The 17,677-nt window shown below is 35.0% G+C and overlaps 3 protein-coding genes and 1 long non-coding RNA gene across 7 annotated transcripts; 2 read left to right on the top strand and 2 right to left on the bottom strand.

Annotated features, from left to right (window-relative positions):
• Nucleotides 1-313: 313 nt before the first annotated feature.
• LOC105150343 (EF-hand domain-containing protein 1) lies at nt 314-6,201 on the top strand (the record flags this gene model as incomplete). The annotated part of the gene is given in 5 exon segments (XM_087404424.1): nt 314-502; nt 683-819; nt 1,224-1,546; nt 4,471-4,919; nt 5,310-6,201. Coding segments are annotated over 5 exon segments (1,902 nt in total), but the record flags the coding sequence as incomplete, so codon positions are not given.
• Nucleotides 6,202-6,628: 427 nt separating this feature from the next.
• Ythdf (YTH domain-containing family protein) lies at nt 6,629-11,285 on the bottom strand. The gene is made up of 4 exons (XM_011063373.2): nt 10,516-11,285; nt 10,233-10,260; nt 7,768-9,551; nt 6,629-7,665 (listed from the first exon to the last, which is right to left on the bottom strand). Exons 1-4 carry the CDS (start codon nt 10,549-10,551, stop codon nt 7,624-7,626), a joined length of 1,890 nt encoding a protein of 629 aa, XP_011061675.1. The 5' UTR covers nt 10,552-11,285; the 3' UTR covers nt 6,629-7,623.
• On the top strand, nt 11,155-12,016 carry LOC147910284 (uncharacterized). The gene is made up of 2 exons (XR_015544370.1): nt 11,155-11,295; nt 11,398-12,016. It is a non-coding gene; the product is annotated as an uncharacterized LOC147910284 (long non-coding RNA).
• Nucleotides 12,017-12,542: 526 nt separating this feature from the next.
• On the bottom strand, nt 12,543-15,754 carry Tango11 (transport and golgi organization 11). 4 transcript variants are annotated; one of them, XM_087403918.1, is made up of 6 exons: nt 15,570-15,754; nt 15,395-15,462; nt 14,086-14,322; nt 13,880-13,974; nt 13,672-13,817; nt 12,543-13,594 (listed from the first exon to the last, which is right to left on the bottom strand). In XM_087403918.1, the coding sequence occupies exons 3-6, from the start codon at nt 14,309-14,311 to the stop codon at nt 13,387-13,389; spliced, it is 675 nt and encodes a 224-aa protein (XP_087260044.1). In that variant the 5' UTR covers nt 14,312-14,322; nt 15,395-15,462; nt 15,570-15,754; the 3' UTR covers nt 12,543-13,386. The 4 variants fall into 4 exon arrangements, with proteins under 4 accessions (XP_087260044.1, XP_087260043.1, XP_011063559.2 ...); XM_087403917.1 differs by having other exon boundaries at nt 15,437-15,462; XM_011065257.2 differs by lacking the exon at nt 15,395-15,462 and having other exon boundaries at nt 14,086-14,316.
• Between the last annotated feature and the right edge of the window lie 1,923 nt (nt 15,755-17,677).

The following is a 17,677-nucleotide window of genomic DNA, read 5'->3' as shown; positions in this document are numbered from 1 at the left end:
TTTGCTTGTTTGTTTTATTATTTAGTTAATTTATTTAACGTGAGTGAATTAATAAGTAATCTTCAATTTGTATTTTTTTTTTGCTTTTAATTGTGTGATTTTGTATATTGTATCAATATGATATGTCTTATTTTCTATTGCTATATAATTTCTTGTTCTATAATTTCCGAAGAAAATTCATAAAATCTGAAAAAATTAAGATATTTTTTCGGAAATCTTTATACATTTAAAATATCAAATTTTTTAAAAATATGATAGAGAGAGAAAGAGAGAGAGAGAGAGAGACAGAATTCTTTTCATCAAGATTAATTAAATCGATAGGCAATCGCGTTGTTATAGAGACACGTTTAAACAGAACCTCTTAAAATCAGCCTACAACTTACAAGTAGATCGACATGTCAACGTTCCAGTCAAAGAGTCATTCTTAGTTTCGATGTAATATTTCATCATTGTTATGGCAAATTTACCCTTTTTACCGGGATTTACTTTTCGAGACATTACCGTAAGTATCCGAATAATTATATTTGATCTTTCTCTCTATTTTCACGTCATCAAGAGAATTATGTAATTGGAAGAATTGTATCGGCTATAATTGATTTCATATTTCTGCGCGAGGGAGTAGTTTTCCAAATTAGTGCTTTGAGAACTAATCAGGACATATTGAACTCCATCATTTTATAAGGTCGAGGATTACAAATTGCCGCACAAACTCGATGTTTTAAATGGCTTCCCTATGGTACGCGATACCAATTACGGCATCGGAAGGAGATTAACCGACGCAGCATCCATTCGATATGCTGAAGGTTTAGATCCTGTGGAGTGAGTAACTGCGAACTTATTCAAAAACTACATATCGTATTTATACCAATTATATTTGTTCTATAAAACTATACAATATAATATGTGTATACAACTTAATTAAAATGATTATTAAAAGAGTATTCAAAAATTATTAAAGATAATTAAGGTAACTATTTTGTAATTCTGAATTTAATTTGTCAAATTTCATATATAAAATCTATTATTACAATCATTGGTTTTCCAATTTATTAAGGGATAATAAAAATAGTTAATATTAATGTAATATGGTGTAAATTATTATCATTTTATGGAAAATAGCGTAAAGCAAGTGTGTTATGCATTAAATATATCATGTGTATATTAATATTATTTAATCGCGATTAAAATAATTATCTGGCTTTAATTTTTATTGTTATTAACAGATATGATATATCGTCGATTTATGGTCCGGTGTCTTGCTATGTATACCGGCAATTTGTGCCGCATTACGCGGTGTTCGCACAGAAGTGTCTTTGCTTTAAAGCTTTCTTCCGCCAAGGAGTCTTCAACTCCCCGGACGAACATTACCGCGTTCGTCATGTAGACATCATCTATTACTTAGAAGATGATACACTCTGTGTGATAGAGCCCGTGGTGAAGAACGCTGGTTTTCAGCAGGGTACGCTGGTGAAACGCGACAAGATTCCGAAGAATATAAAGGGAGATCTGTTCATCTGGAAGGATTTCAACGTCGGGATTGATATTTGTACGTTATTGATGATTAACTCTCTTGTCAATATCCAGATTTCCCTTTTCCGTTCAATACTCCGGTACTGAACTATGTAAACTCTCCAATTACAGCAGTGTAGAGTGAGCTTCAAGATCGATTAGGATTTAATGCTATCCGGATATCCGTTTATCCGAATAAATGTGATGCTTCAAATTCGGATTATCCGGAGATTCGAATTTTCTAAGATATCTGAATCTGAGATTCGAATAATAAAAGTCGAACCCAGATCCGGTTCCCAGATTCGGTTCCGGATTCGTAGCAAACTTATAGCGAATTCAGTTGGATGCATTAGTGCAGACTGAATGTATATTAAAGTTATTATATTATACACTTATTTTAATCTGAGTGTAAAAGTGAAATACAAATATTTCTCTTATTGCCTTGTACATCTTTGTTATTACTATTTTAAGATTGTGAGCCTATTTTAAACATTTATATTTATAAACAGTATTAAATCTCATTAGATGTATATATGAGAAACACAATCTATATAGAAATGCCTTAAATGGTCTAGTTGGATTTTAAATGCTTATATAATTCTGTGTAAATCTATATTTATATTTTTCAATTTTATTTTTCTTCAATTATATATGTGAATCAAAATTCAATTTTTATTTAAAAAGTAACTTACGTTAAAATTCATTAAATCGATGTTTTCTTTCTTTCTGAATATGGATTTAAATCTGAATTCAAATTCAAATCCACGGATCCGAATAATTCGGGTATCCAGGTTACCCGAATAATACGATTTTGAGTTCTCGAATCGGAATCGATTTCATATCCGAATACTTAGCCCAATGCTATTTCATTTGCGTTTGTTAAAAGTTTTAAGTGCTTTAAGTCTTGCTTAAAATCAAAGTAACATTGATACAACTAGGTCTTCCCAGTGTGAGAAATAACAGTGGAATCGACGTCAATTCCATTGTTATTTCTCACATTAAAACTACCTTTCCCCCCTCCAGGTACTCGACAGCTATAAGTTGACGAATGGACAGAGATTTTCCTCCTCTAGAAGTTTTCTGAAATTTTCTTCGTCTTAACAGACGAATCTGTTGCTGGATTCAAAATCTCGCTACAAATACTTTGAAGCATTTGATGGATCAATTAAAAGAAAGAATTTTACAAACTGATCAGTTAAAAAAGCGTTTGTTTCAAAGCGTTTGCAGCCACGTGTTGACCGTACCTGTATAGCGTGATTTCTCGCATGAGATCTTCACGTGCGACGTTCAACTTTCTTCTACATGTGAAATTTATATTATTATATTTTTTTTTTGAAACTCTTTTTGACTGCTTTTCTATTAATTATTTACGATTGTGATTATGGAACAAATGAAGGAGTTATCAGCAAATAAATTTGTAAGGTGAGCCATTTCAATGATTTGTTTTTTAGCATTGATGCATTTTGATATGAGATTCTTGAAGTTTCATCTCGAAATAATATTTTCGAGATAATTACCTTGGTGAAAATTTTTTTCAGAATTTTTTATATAAATTTTAGAATTTTTATATATAATTTTTCAGAATTTCTCTATATTTTATGATTTTCTTACATTTTTTATACGAATTGGAACATTTCTCGGAAATCTCCATCTTTTCTCAGAATTTATCATGTTAATTATGAGATATTGTAAGATTTTTAAAAATTTTTGTATAATTTCTGATGAAATGTTATAAAACTTCTAAAAAATTTTAAAATACTTTTTAAAAATTATGGCATGAGAAATTCTAGAATATTTCAGAATTCATTAGTACGAAAAAATCTGAGAGAAGATGTAAACTTTCCGAATATTTCTGAGTATTTCTGAAAAATGTTACAATTCGTATGAAAATGATGAAAAAAATTTTCACCAAGATATATATCTTTATTTGTAACTATCTATTTCAAAGAATTTATAGAAACATGAATGATTTTTGTACATCTTTAAAAAATTTCAGATTGACGGCCAAAGAAAAATTCAGTTATTTAATGTTGAGTGACGAATCTGATTGTACCGTAAATAATATCGGAACGGAAGAATTGATTCTAGTGCCACGAGAGCAATTCGGAATAATCCAATATGAATATGAAGTTCATATGGATACATATGAAGAAACAAGCTTAAAAAACGAAGAGATACTTCAACTATATTCTCAACTATGTTTTTACTATTTATAGCTATTTTTCTGTATCCGTGCTTTTTTATATCTTTTCATATGCCTGTATGAATGATTCTTTGTATCTCTTTATGTATCTTTATACTTCTTTATATATCATGTTTTGGCTTAAAATTGTTTTTAGAATTTCTATGAAATAATGGAAGCATTATAATAAAAATTATGCATAAAATGAAAATATATTGTAAATAAAGTAAGAATTAAAAATATATATAATTTTGAAATTTTACACACGCACGCACGCACGCACGCACGCACGCACGCACGTACAAGTAGTGTATAGTTGACTATAAGGATAAGAAATAGGAAGAATTAGCAAATAAGAATGTGTGAAAGGTATGAATGAATGAATGAGTTAAACGAGAATTGTAAACCAAGTCCCCTTCTTGGCATGTAAATACACTGAGCGAATAAATATTCTATTCTATTCTACATACATATATTATATACACATCCGATATCCTTATGCATTTTTTAATAATAGGCTTTTTTTCTTTGAAATATGTTTTTAATCATCAAATGAAGCCTCAGAATTTCTTTCAAATCCAAAGAAATTCCAAAGCACTTTATGCGTATGTGTACGCATATACATGTTCAAAATGTAATATTACTATTAAAATACCAAACGTTAAATCCTTATAACTATTAAAATATAAATACACACATTCATATGTGTATATTTATATTTTATTAGATCGAACGTACAAATTAATGATCTTTAATTAAATGAAACATATTTCTTCTAGGTATCTATGGCGTGGTTTATCACATCGTCGATTGTGACCCGTTCACCAGAGAGTTCCTGACGAGTCAAGGTATTGATGTCGGTGAAAAGGAAAATCTTCCTGCGGATCCTTACACTGAAAGGCGCGATGCCATGTGCAAGACATCAACAAGGATCACACGAATGGTGAGCGACGATTCCAGGCGACGCTTTCTCGAATATGATGGTATGGTGCTGTCTTTTGATGCAACATGGAATGAAGATCGTTATCGGGTGATGTATTTCCTAATGGATGACACTGTGGCGATCCGAGAGATTCATAAACCCAATGATGGCAAGGATCCTGTGGCGATGTTGCTGAAGCGAATGCGTGTGCCTAAGAACTGGCAGAATTTGTCTTGGCATCCGAGTATCTACATGGAATATAGAGATCCCGAAATCGTAGAATACTATACACCGCGAGATTTTAGAGTAAGGCCATTTCGGCTTATTTTAGCCTCATATATTTTGTTGTAGATGCAATATTGTATTTTAAATAAATAATATGAAATAAATAAGACTGTAATTAGATTATAAAATCCACCTATTTCATGTTTGATTATAAAATGCAATCTTAAAAATTATCTGAAAGGTAATCCAAGCAAAAATCCATAGATCAACAAAACGAGCTTCTCTTTTACATTTCAAAATAATGCTAAATTTCAAAATTAAATTTGTAAATTGATAAAATTAAAAATTTTAATATCGACGATTTCAAGACGCAGCACAATCAAATAAATAAATTCAGTAAAATATATATTTACATGTTTCTCTAGAGTAAATAAAAGCAAATGAATTATTTTGTTATTATTTTGTTTTTAGGTAGGCGAAACGATCCCCCTAATCGGACGATGCTTCCTACTGTATGACTGCGATGCTTTCACGCGCAAATATTATTCCGACATGCTAGGTACACCGCAACCGGACGCGATTCCGATCCCCACAAAAGTGGAAAGGCCAGCACCGAAGTACGAGATACCACCGCACATAATGTTCGGCAGTCCCGAGGATACGTACGCTAGCTGTTTGTCGTTTATATCAAAGCCACCCAAGAAGAATGTCATTCGTCAGCTGACAAACTTCCCGAAGAAGCTGCGCTATTCCGCTCAAATGGATGCGATACACCCAGAGGATGAGGGCCGTGATTTCATGTTGGAGTATAACCTAAGTGATGGTACCATTAAAATCATTGAAATCGAGAAGCCAAATTCTGGTCGACGTGAGGGCTGCTTCCTAAGATCCAGTTTGATTCCGAAGTCGTGCACAGAAAGCGATAATCCGGAGTACTATACGCCGCAGGATCTTTTCATTGGCGCGCGTATCAACGTGTTTAATCATCGCTTTATCATTACTGGCACTGATCTATTCGTGTATCGCTATATTGATGCAAATCGCGACAAATTTTGCCAGAAAGTCCTGGAGAATCTGCGCAATTATTTTCTACATCAGGGTATGCTACAGGACGACGTGGACGCTGAAGCTAAAAAGATACAAATGCTGGGAGATGAACAAAAACTTTTCGCGACTAATGTAGCCGCGAAAAACATCGAGGATAATATTAGTACAGGCAAATGCATGAACGAAGAATTTGATATGACTGGTTATAAAGAATTGACAACGGCTTAATTAATTAATTAATGCATAAATGGATTTATCGGCGTTTTCAATACCGATGCTTCAACCTATGAGGTTCGCTAATAAATTTTACAAACAATTCTTTTCGTTCTTTATAAAAATAGCACTGCCTTATATACAGAGTAATACTGAATAATGTTGACAAAAATTGTTTCCTTGAAACAAATTCAAATTTCTCTTTAATCGAAAGCAAAACGTCGAATTATCAAGTTTTTGAGTTAATATGAAATCAAATAAAACATTTATTTAAAATTGGGCTTTATTTTTAATTAAATATAAATTTTGTAAATTTAAAAATTGATTTTGAATATAAAAAAATCGATTTAAGACAAAAAATTAATTATAAAAAAGAACATCTATTTAGTACCATTATAATACTTAGAGTCTGTTTCCACATATTGATCAAGGAATATGAATTCGTTTACATTATTTAGTACTACTCACAATATAACGTTGCCATCATTGCAAAGAATGTTATTATCTAATGAAAAAACAGAGAACAGAGATGCGTTTAACAATAAGAATCATATCTCATGAAATGTCATCAAATGGTACAATAATAATGATCGTCGTAATCGTGTACATTACAGTAGATTAATTGTAATATTATTTCACTTTTCGTTATATTATTTTCAACTCATTTCTCTGTAGTCCATGAATAATATAATAATAGATGATATATTCGCAATACAGATATAGAATACGCGCTAAAATAAACGCCAATAATTTTCTGTATAATTCATTTTGTGAAGCATGATGGTTATAAATACAACTGAGGACGTTGTAACAAGCCCCTGCACCTTATTAACAATTAAGGGGGAATTCGACCCTTCTGTCGAGCTGCAGGCACCAGATTGAATGTTCATTGGTATTTAAAACGATACATAACCAATCCAAATGACACTTGTTTATAATATAATGTTCTTGTATAGATTTTTTCATTTTCAACAAAAGTTTAAGCATTTTACAAGGATTAGTCCACATATTACAGTTTTTTATTTTTTTCTTCTATACCGCGTTTTCTTTCTTTCCCTCTCCCCCTCTTCTCCCCTTTTCCTCTTTATTCCTGTCTTCTGTCCTGTTTTATGATTTGTACGTTTAAGAAACACCTTTCGATGAATAGCACGCAACACCACACTATATATACTTTATAATCGTCAGGGAGTTAATCAAATATCCTTCGAAGTAGTGCATTATCCTTCTGCTAAGGAGTTTCTCTTTCTCTTTCTCTTCTCGTCCTTTTCCTCAAAAGTTGCGGTTATATATTATTTTACGATGATGTCGACGCGATGCTAGTGTTATCTGATTATCGGATTAATCATTTTAACGAAAGAACACGGCCGAGGTCAACAACAAATGTTCGATCACAGGAAATCAGAAGAAGCCCATCGTGGATCCGGGAAAGCAAAGATAAATTGTAGGACGTGATTATTAGTCGTAGCGTGCTTCCTTTACATCGATTACTCTCGTTAACAGCATTACGTCTCTCCAATATTAAGCGCTACTGGCGCGAACCTCCTCTACCACTACGACCACCACGCTCCTGCAACAAAATAATATATAATAATCATTAAATGATCGTAAGCGAATTCTGTTTGAAGATTTCATAGTGCAGATCGAAGAAAATTCAATAGAATCTATCTACCTTGCGCTGATGCAGATGAGGCTGATGACCATGCTGATGGTGGTCTCTGGACATATCTGAGACATGTCCTCTATTTCTATGATTAGAGGAAGAATGATGATGTTGTATAGGATTGTTTGGGGCTTTACGCTGATCTTCTTCGGCTTGCCGGCGCTCGTAATGTCCGAAGTCATCGAAGATGCTCGTAGAATGACGATAAGTATGCAGGATACGCAATACTGTGACACCTTTCGCATGCGGGACCTCTTGTGCGTCTCGCGAGTTGGTCACCGGTTTATTCTCATTGTTCTCAAGCTTAATGTGTCGCAGTTGCACATTAGGAACATCCTTCACGTATATCCAACGGACGCGAAACTGACCCTTCCACTTATCCTGAGACCAGACACTACTGTTGCTCTGATAGTCAACAGGAGAGACCATCTGCGCCATGCCGCAGAAATGACCGGATCCATTTACAGAGAAAAACAAATAAAGGGGCGCACCTTCGCGACTCGCCTCCCGGTAAGCCTGGTCCAGCCGTTTGTTACCATGCTCCGTGCTGCACCAAATTTCATACTTGATGGACCGATGGATGTCGTCTTCCGAGTAAGATTTGATCACGAAAAACCTCGCGCCAGGCGCGGCTTGATCAAACTCCACGGGATTGTAATCGTTCTTTACTTTCAGTTCATCGAGAACTGGATGTGACTGGGCAAGTTGTTGTTGCTGTTGTTGTTGTTGTTGTTGCTGCTGCTGTTGTTGCTGCTGCTGCTGTTGATGCTGCTGTTGCTGCACTTGCTGATGTTGTTGTTGCTGATGATGGTGTTGATGCGATTGTTGATGCTGCTGCGATTGCGGCGGCATATGGATTTGCGTCTGTGATTGTGGTTGCGGGATCGGTGGGGTTGCCGTTGCGGATGGCTGTCTGTTCCAACATGGCTGTGGGGGCTGCTGTGGTCGTTGCTGCCTCTGGACAGGCGGCGGTGGCGGCGGAATCGGCGGTTGCACCTGCGGCGGCGGGAGCGCCGTAGGCGGCGGCGGTGCGGAAGACTTGCCCTCGCCCCACGTCCCGATGTCCATATTGTGCTTACCCGGCACGATAGGCGGTGGCGGCATGCCCGCCTTTTTTTTCATTCCTTGCGAGGACGAGAGTGGCGGCACCGGTTTCGCCGGCTGGCTCGCCACACTCGCCCACGTTATCTTTCTCGGTTCCTTCGGCTCAGGCTTAATCTGTTGCGCCGTAGCCTGTTGCGGATGTTGCTGATCTTGCCGTGGCAACTCACCGCCACCACTGCCGCCGATTGACAGACCCTGCACGCCCTGCTCGATGGTCTTGATCTCGCCGGTACCGCTCGCCGCCGGATTAACATAGCTCTCGTTGCCGCGCGGCGGTTGATAGTAATCCTCATACTTGGTCCTCCTTGGTGTACCCCATGTATTGAAGTCGCCGTTGCCATGGAAGTAGTTGAACGGCGGCTGGCCGAACGCGCTGAAACCACCGCCGGCTGCCGACGCCGAGAACATGCCATCCATACTGTATGCATCGTGGCTTATTTGACCACCATAACCGGACAGAAAGGTGACTGGATCGGTACCATTCGACCAGGTGCCATCGCCGGCGCCGAAGGTCTGATAAGGGAACGAGGTACCGGCGTAGTACGGGCTGTACGGATCGCCGGTGCCGATCGGATAACTCGAGTGATGCTGAGCATTGTTGCCGCCCCGCCACGAGTCGAAACCAGTGTCCTCGCCAGCGGCATGCTCCGTTTGCTGTTGCTGCTGGTGTTCCTTAGGACCATTGCTCACTGTCCGAAACAGAACTGCATTTACTCAATGTTCAAATGTATATGTAGCAATTAGGCACACGTGATAAGACAGCAGCCAAAATATTGCTTATTCCTCAAATAGATTGTTAATATTATTAATTTCAAGACGGTTTCTGAAGTAAATATAAACTCGTATTGTAGATACTAGAACAGTACTATGATTTATAGTTTCTTTATTGTTACCTTACATTGAAGTTACATCATACAGATAATAAATTAACAAGAAACAAGTACATCCAATATGTATAACTCGATAGTTAGTTATATAAGTTGAAAGATTTGAAATATAATAATAAAAAAAGGATCAACATTGTTGTATTCTAGAGATTGAGAGATTCATATTATATAGCGCACGAGAAAATCTTTTAATTTCATTCTGGAGAACATTCTGCCAGGTCAATTTCTTCATTACGCAGGCAACAAGATCTATTCTTCAGCTATATCACAAACCTCACACGTTCAATGTATACACAACTACATTTCTCCGAGCATCCGAATGATTAACGTAGTATTATCCTCCAATAAAAGAGTTTGCTCTTCGCTGTTCTCAATTCAACTCGCGCGCTTCCTCTACGAGAACTCTAGTGACGAGTGATGACGAGTAAGTAACAGCGAGGAGAAAGATCGTCGGGCTACGAGTTTCTGGCGTGGGTTACTCACCTTGGTTGCCGGTTTGTCCTTTCATCCGCTGCATACCGTTGCATGAAAAAACATACAAAATTTAGAGAAGTGCCAACCCTCGGCAGCGTAACGGTAGCAGGGGGGGAGGCAACGAGGAAGGGAGGTATGTGTCAGTTGTCCTGCCGCGATAGAGCGGCAACGGCAACAGCAACGGCGCGACACGACACGGCACGGCACGGCACAGCACAGCGCGGCGCGGTACGGCACAGCGCGCGGTGCGGCGCGGCGCGTATCGCGTATCGCGTCAACACAACACACTGACCTGGTTTGAGACAGCGCCTGCCAATCCGCTTGACATAACCTGCGACTCGCGCGGCTGCCTCGCGTGTCTTCGTCGTCGTCGTCGTCGGCGGCGGGCGTCGAACGACGGCGGCGGCGGTGACGGCGGCGATCGTATCGGAGGGGGACGAGCTAGGTATCTTAGGATAGACTAGGCGGTCGAATCAAAGGGTGCACCGGCTGGGACGACCGCGAGCGCGATTGCATCCAGTGACTCGTCTGCTTCTTTCTCTCTCTCTCTCTCTTTCTCGCTTCTTTCTCTCTCTCTCTCTCTCTTTCTCTCACTCTCCCTTTCTCTCGTTCGCTTGCTGATTCGTTTCCTCGCGGTGGAACTCGGCTGCTTCGCAGTTTGCACACCCGGGTTGTTTCACGCACGGCGTCCGCGATTTCGTTCTCTCTTTCTCTCTCTCTCTTTCTCTATCGCGATTCCCGCTGTTCCTCCGCGCGCGCGCGTGCGTTCGCCCGACGTGGCCGTAGTCTTGTCGAGCGTGAACCAACGTGAGCAGACCGAGCCTGACCGCGCACCAAATGTCCCCGGCCCGCTCGGAAGTCTTTGACAGAGCAATTCGCTGTTGCGTATCCCACTTACGACACAACGGCCACCACGAATAACCGAAGTCTCCGAAGGGATTCCTCGGCTTCGAGTAATAACTACGTGACGTGCACTGACCTCCCGTGTTCACTTGCAGGCGCGCCAACCCGCGCTCTCCAACGAATGTCACCAGGTCCTCCAAAGCAGACTTCGAAAAATCTGTCGTGCGTGGTGAGAATCGTCTCCCTTAATTATGTGCCTTCAGCCATTCCTTTTAAAACTTGACTTATAGCCTTGTCTCGTTTTAAATAAGAAAATAATATTTATTTCAAGAACAAAAACACATCACACACATGGAGCGTCTGATCTATAGCGTGAAATTAGCTGCAGTGATAAAGAACCGTCTTCGAATATATCCTTCTCTTTCCTTTTAAGGTGATGTCATATATATCATCTCTCTTGTTGTGATATAATATATCGTATTTAAATAATATTTAATCATCATAATTTTGTATTGCATTAGTATAATAGTACGTTTATTTTTACCAAGGTTAACTTTAATTTAACTCACTTTTTATTTTTTTCCATTTACCGGTATTTATAATTCCGTTCTTAAGATTGCTTAAGTAATGTCTTAAAATGCTAATAGCTGTAACTAATTATAAAAAATATCTTAAGATTGTAGATGGATAAGAACGGATTATGAATTAGACCTAAGAATTAAAATAATATAAACAGTAAATTAAACTGAGATTAAAGTTAATCTATGTTGGTAGAAATAAACAATAATATTATAGATAAATCCTAAACGTAGATAACGAAAAAAAAAATTTATGATAAATCTTTAGAAATTGTAAAATTTAAATTTCGGTTTGTGCTACTTTTTATCGATTGTATTCTTCTGTTACTTCGTCTATTTTTAAGAAATAAAATTCTTGCATTTGTAATCTCAGACATAGTTTAAAAAATTTTCAAAATTGCAATTCTTGGAATTTTATTTATAATTAATTAATGTTCCCTTTTATCTAATCATGCTTAGCAATTTATTGATTTTTTAAAGTATACAGATTTTTCACTTTTTTTAGAGTTCTAGGAAGTTTTAAAATTTTGGTTGGTACTATTTTTAACCTCGATTACATTTCTATACTTATTTTAGAATTTAGCAGCTTTAAATTATTGGAAAATTTCTCGTTATCAACGATTATCAACGATTACAGCACAATTGATCACATGTATTTTAATTAACAATTTTTTATCAAATGTGATCACATCTAATTCCGTATGTCAAAATGGAAAAAAGAAAATATGAATAATTATCAACAGCGAAAAATTTTCCAATAATTTAAACCACTTGACCTCTATATAAGTATAGGAGCGTAATTAGAAGTTAAAAGATAGTACCAACAAAAATTTTCTCAATTTAATTTTTTAAAGGAAAATATAAGAGTCTTTTGTTCTAATAATGTAACCAAAAAAAAAATGTTTCACAAAATATATTAACACACACTTTTATTACAATTTTGAAAGCAACTATCTGTAAGTAATCTAAATGACAAAAGATATATGAAGTACAAAAATAAAGTTAAATATAATTCACAAGGAAGGTTTTCATGCTGACTCACAGTGTCTCATAAGTATAGATTACTCCTAATTACATAATTTTATACAATGTACATTTGTAACGTTATAAAATTTTGGTAATAATAACTTTATTAATCTCATTAGTCACAATAGAAGATTACAATTCTAACTGCTATGGCCACAGAAAATAACTATTTAGGAATAAATCGTACTACTTGATTAATTAATGTAACAACGAATATCATTTTCATGATATATCGAAAAAAAAAAATCATTTCTAGGACTTCATAATACTGAAAAATAAAAATGAGATATTCATTTGATCAATTTAGTGTACATGCGATGACTATTATCTGGTATATTCATTATATGAAAATTGACCCACTTTATTAATTCCCCGAATGTTTTATATACATTAACAATAACATATTGTCAAATCTAACAGAGTACACACATATTCTTTAAAGTTATATAAGCGAGATTTACTTTTAATTACGATAAGACAATCCGATCATTATACTTTTGATCTGTCTTCTTAATTATATGATATAGAAACACTCACACGCGTATGCTATATCGTCGTCTATTTCCGATGACCGATCACGAGACTGTGACAAAAAGTCTTTGGTTATACTTTCTTACAGCAAGAATGACTCAATGCTGGTTTATCATTTTTTGTTTTAAGGAAATAAATATCTCTGGCATTTTTCTTTTTTATTCCTTTCTTCTTTTCAATTTGCTTCAATTTCTGGTTAGCCAGGAAAAAGCTTTTAAAATGAAATATGCTACGGTCGCGATATACAGGAGCTTGTCTCTTTGTTGGCGATGTAACATGTCTAATTCGAGTGCCATCACTCTGCGATTTAATTTACCTACTTGACGACGTAAGTGCTGAACTTCCTCAGTGGGCGGCAGAGACACGTCGAGAGCATTAAAAGGTGTTTGTTCTCTATATAAAAGTAAAACAAATAAGAAACAAAATATTCTGCAAAAGATTCTATCCTAATAATGTCAAGAGTTCCGTACCTGACATGTCTTGTTATCTGTGTTTCTGCATTATATGTTTTAGGTACATCTACTGGTTTTGCAACTTCATTGTGATTTATAGGAGGATCATCTTCATCCACTGCTGGGAAGTAGTGATTGTCCAGAGTCAAAATTCTCGGAGGTGTCTGTCGATAATGATAAATATTTGATGACAAATTGCCAATTCATAATTTTTTAAATAGATTACCTGTACTCTAACTATAGCTGGCTCAGTGCGCATTACAGCATTTTCTAAAACAATTTCTGGTGGTGGTGCCTTAGTACCAACATGTTGCTCTTGTCCTACAATGAATAATTTATACAAGCTTATTATAAAAGAGTGAGCAAAATAAAATAGTAAAATATTTCTATCACAAATGCAAAATATTTCAGTCTTTCAAAATAAAATCTCACCAACAACAAGAATCCTCTCTGGTACATGCATTTCAAGTTTATCCATACCAGGTATTTGATTCCACGTAGCTCTATTTGTGATAGCGATATCTTCGTTTGGATAATCTCCGTTTACACGAATACTCTTGGGAACTCGCATCCGCGTGTTAATTTCAGCAGGAAAGTTTGGATCATAAAAGTTGTCTGTTTCTCCATTAAAATGTGTTGGACTGTGCGTCTTTGACATTATAACTGAAACTACATTTTTATTATAATGGCGATCGCCATATAATAAACTCAAGTATAATATTATCTACAAACTTAGGCTGATATTTATAGTCGATATTCTTATATTTAAGACCACCTTATTTAATACAATCCTAAAATAACATAGACTATTTATAGAATCTACTAGCTTCTTAAGACCGAAATGACGATCTCAAAAAACCAACTGAAAATACCAGTCTGTGTTTTGATACATTCATTTTGATACATTGATACAAAACTCTTCATATATCAGAAAAAACGTATAAAATGAATGTGTTTTTCAAACAGTTTATAAGTTATTATAAACAGTGAATCCTAACATGTAATAACAATAAGGAAGTCGGATTTGACATTCTTTTTAGCTGAACTACTTCTCTTAAAATAAAATAGATATATATTTAGAGTTTAAAATTAGAGTTAAAGATACAAGATATGTTAAAAGACATTAAGTTACTTAAAATATATGTTTTTTCTTATTAAAATATATATTTTTTTAATCCTATTTTTTGTTGCTGTACTGAATTGCACTAATAATAGCATTTTCTGCTAAAAAAAAACTAGTGTAACACTTGTACATACTGAGTGCAATTGAATGTAAATCAATTCATACATTTTCAGTGTTAATAATTTAATCCTTTTAATTGTATATTCTTTGTTGTCACGACCTTAAAAGGATTAAATTGCATTAAATTGTGTATCAGTATTGCACAAATGTGTATTGCACAAATTGTTCCAGTAGAAAATGTTATGAAATTTGGTTGTTTAACATTCGGTAAACAAGGTTAAAATGATATACCAATGATACATTATATAATTTATGAAAAGTGCAGCTTTTCTATCTCGCTTTTAAACTTCAAATATATACTTATTTCTATTTTAAGTATAATGTATACTAGTTCAGCTACAGACTCTTTATCTCAAGTTGCAAAATAACAATATTCTTTTTAAACTGGTTAAGTGCACAATGCAATATTTCCTTGTCAACAATATATTTCACACAAGTATAATCATCGAGATACAAAGGTCAGCGTATAATCTTTCTCTTTGTTTTTTTATCACTCACTCGTCCGTGGCAAACATTAGATATACGGCTAGAAGTCATTACCGAGGCTCGGGTTGCTCCGAAATCATCTGGGATTACATTATCATCCGCGAAGCGATCATAAATAGATGCAGATTGTTAGCAACCAACTAATGTTGTTATGCGAGCATTTCACCGAAAAGAAAAGAATATTTACCCTCTTGCAACTCGTGGTTCGTCAGATTAGTCAGATATAAAATCTCCTCTCTCTGAAGTTCGTTATAAATTTGACGGGTTAAAATTCGAGCATAGATTCGTAGCCATGTAGGACGACGTACTATGTAGAATGGTCACGAGTGGTGCACCCTAGAGACCCTCAAGGGAGAGTCTGACAAACTCGCCATGATGGTGCAAACTAGTGACACCTAGGTTACTTTATCCTTGTTATTTACCGAAGGTTAAACAAGGATGACATGAAAATTTTATCACATAATGGCTGCATCAATCAAAACTTGAACATTGCTTTGCCTTTATAGTAATGGAACTTATAGTAATGGAAGGGGAATATGAACGTCGAGCTGTGAGCAAGATCTAAAAAGGACAGAAATATATCTTTCTATTCTCTTTTACTCTCTTTTGGCACATGCGCAAAAAGAAGAAAAATTAGGAGCCCCGCACAATAAAAAGAACAGAGAATAAGAATTTCAACTTATTAGAAACTGTATGTTTCACAATACATGATTTCTGATAGATTGAAATCTTATTCTCTGTTCTCTGTTCCTTTTATTGTACAAAGCTCCTTAGGATGCGTTCATACCTTGATGGAAAAGCAGGGGTCAATCAGAACTCGCGCTGGTAATAAGTAGTACAAAAAGCTGAAATTGTCGACTACTAGCACGAATTCTGATTAGCTGCTGGTTTTCCGCTTTCTGTTTTTCCATCGAGGCCACCTTGACAATCAGATTCGTAGTAGTAGTAGACGATACATTTCGCTTGTCTGCTTCTGTCTTTCCGCGAGTTCTGAGTGGCTTCCGCTTTTCTGTCAAAGTGTGAACCCAGCCTTACTAAGCAGGACAGAAATATACAATACATTTTCTGTTTCCCAGGCTGTGGTCAAAGTCTCGCTACAAATGCTTTGAAGCGTTTGATGGACCAATTAGAAGAAAGAATTTTACAAACTGACCAATTAAAAAATGCTTCAAAGAGTTTGCAATATCGTGTTGATCATACCAGTCTTGCTCTTTGCACTCATTGGTTGGATAAGCTTTTTCCCTTTCATTATAAGTTTTATGGCTTTGCCAGACTGTTGAGGGTTTCTAATGCACCCATTCTATTAGATGGTGACGAAATCGAATGTGACGCGCAAAAATTATATTATTTGAATTTCAATATCAATTTTTATCAAACGAATTACATTATAAGATCTAATAATATAAGACTTATATTACATTACAAGATGAATTATTAATATACATTGAAAAATAGGTTTACAACATAACCGTTTATTAATATAATTAAATCATAATTCGCATACAAAATAAAATCTTATTGTTATAAACCAAAAATCTATTATTTTTATACGCATAATTGTAATAGTAATCTATAATATTCCCTGCGATTTTGAAAAACTTTATTAATGGGCAGTAAACAAAATATGATATTTGACAATGCTTGATTATTATAATTAATAACTTATACACTAGTATAAAAATGGAGCATTATATACAAAAATAATTCTAATAATGTATTTAGTATTTTAAAATTATATATCATATGAAAGCAATAGATATAACATCACAATGTAATATTGTTAGTTTTTTCTATTTCTTTTGGACAATTTTTTATATTTCTTTATATGTATAAGTATTTTGTAACGAAAAAGATTCACTCAAAATTAATTCAATAAAATTAAACTTGTATAAAAAATACTGATAACAAAATAATATGTATATATAGATAATATATATAAATCAACAACAAATAATAATAACAAATATTAACAAGGTTTATTATTATTATTATTAGGTTTTATATTCTCTTAAATTGAGAAATAAATTTGATAACTTTCTCTTGCATCTATAATAATTGTTTACATAATCACATAAATATAAATGATATAGATGAAAAAGAATTAAAGTTTCTAGTTTGACATTTTCATCATTTTGTAGTTATTTTGTCATTTTAAGAGAAAGAATATCAAGCCATTACAATTATTACGTAAAAAATAATAACTATGGCTGACATAAATTAGACAAAATATGATGCAAAAAAAATTGCTGTAAATGTGAAATAAACTTGTTGACTATATATACTTTGACTGTAATA

Source organism: Acromyrmex echinatior, chromosome 3 (assembly GCF_024713525.1).
Source record: "Acromyrmex echinatior isolate Ae372 chromosome 3, ASM2471352v2, whole genome shotgun sequence".
Lineage (NCBI taxonomy): Eukaryota > Metazoa > Arthropoda > Insecta > Hymenoptera > Formicidae > Acromyrmex > Acromyrmex echinatior.
Note: the sequence above shows the minus strand (reverse complement) of the source record. Positions and strands in the feature narration are given on the sequence as shown.

Coding starts and splice junctions, on each gene's coding strand:
- Tango11 (XM_087403918.1), bottom strand. CDS start 14,311: ATGTCAAAGACGCACAGTCCAACACATTTTAATGGAGAAACAGACAAC. Junction 13,975..14,085: donor AGAGAGGATTCTTGTTGTTG/GTGAGATTTTAT, acceptor TATTCATTGTAG/GACAAGAGCAACATGTTGGT. Junction 13,818..13,879: donor CAGCTATAGTTAGAGTACAG/GTAATCTATTTA, acceptor CATTATCGACAG/ACACCTCCGAGAATTTTGAC.
- Ythdf (XM_011063373.2), bottom strand. CDS start 10,551: ATGTCAAGCGGATTGGCAGGCGCTGTCTCAAACCAG. Junction 9,552..10,232: donor AGGACAAACCGGCAACCAAG/GTGAGTAACCCA, acceptor TGTTTCGGACAG/TGAGCAATGGTCCTAAGGAA. Junction 7,666..7,767: donor CTCATCTGCATCAGCGCAAG/GTAGATAGATTC, acceptor ATTTTGTTGCAG/GAGCGTGGTGGTCGTAGTGG.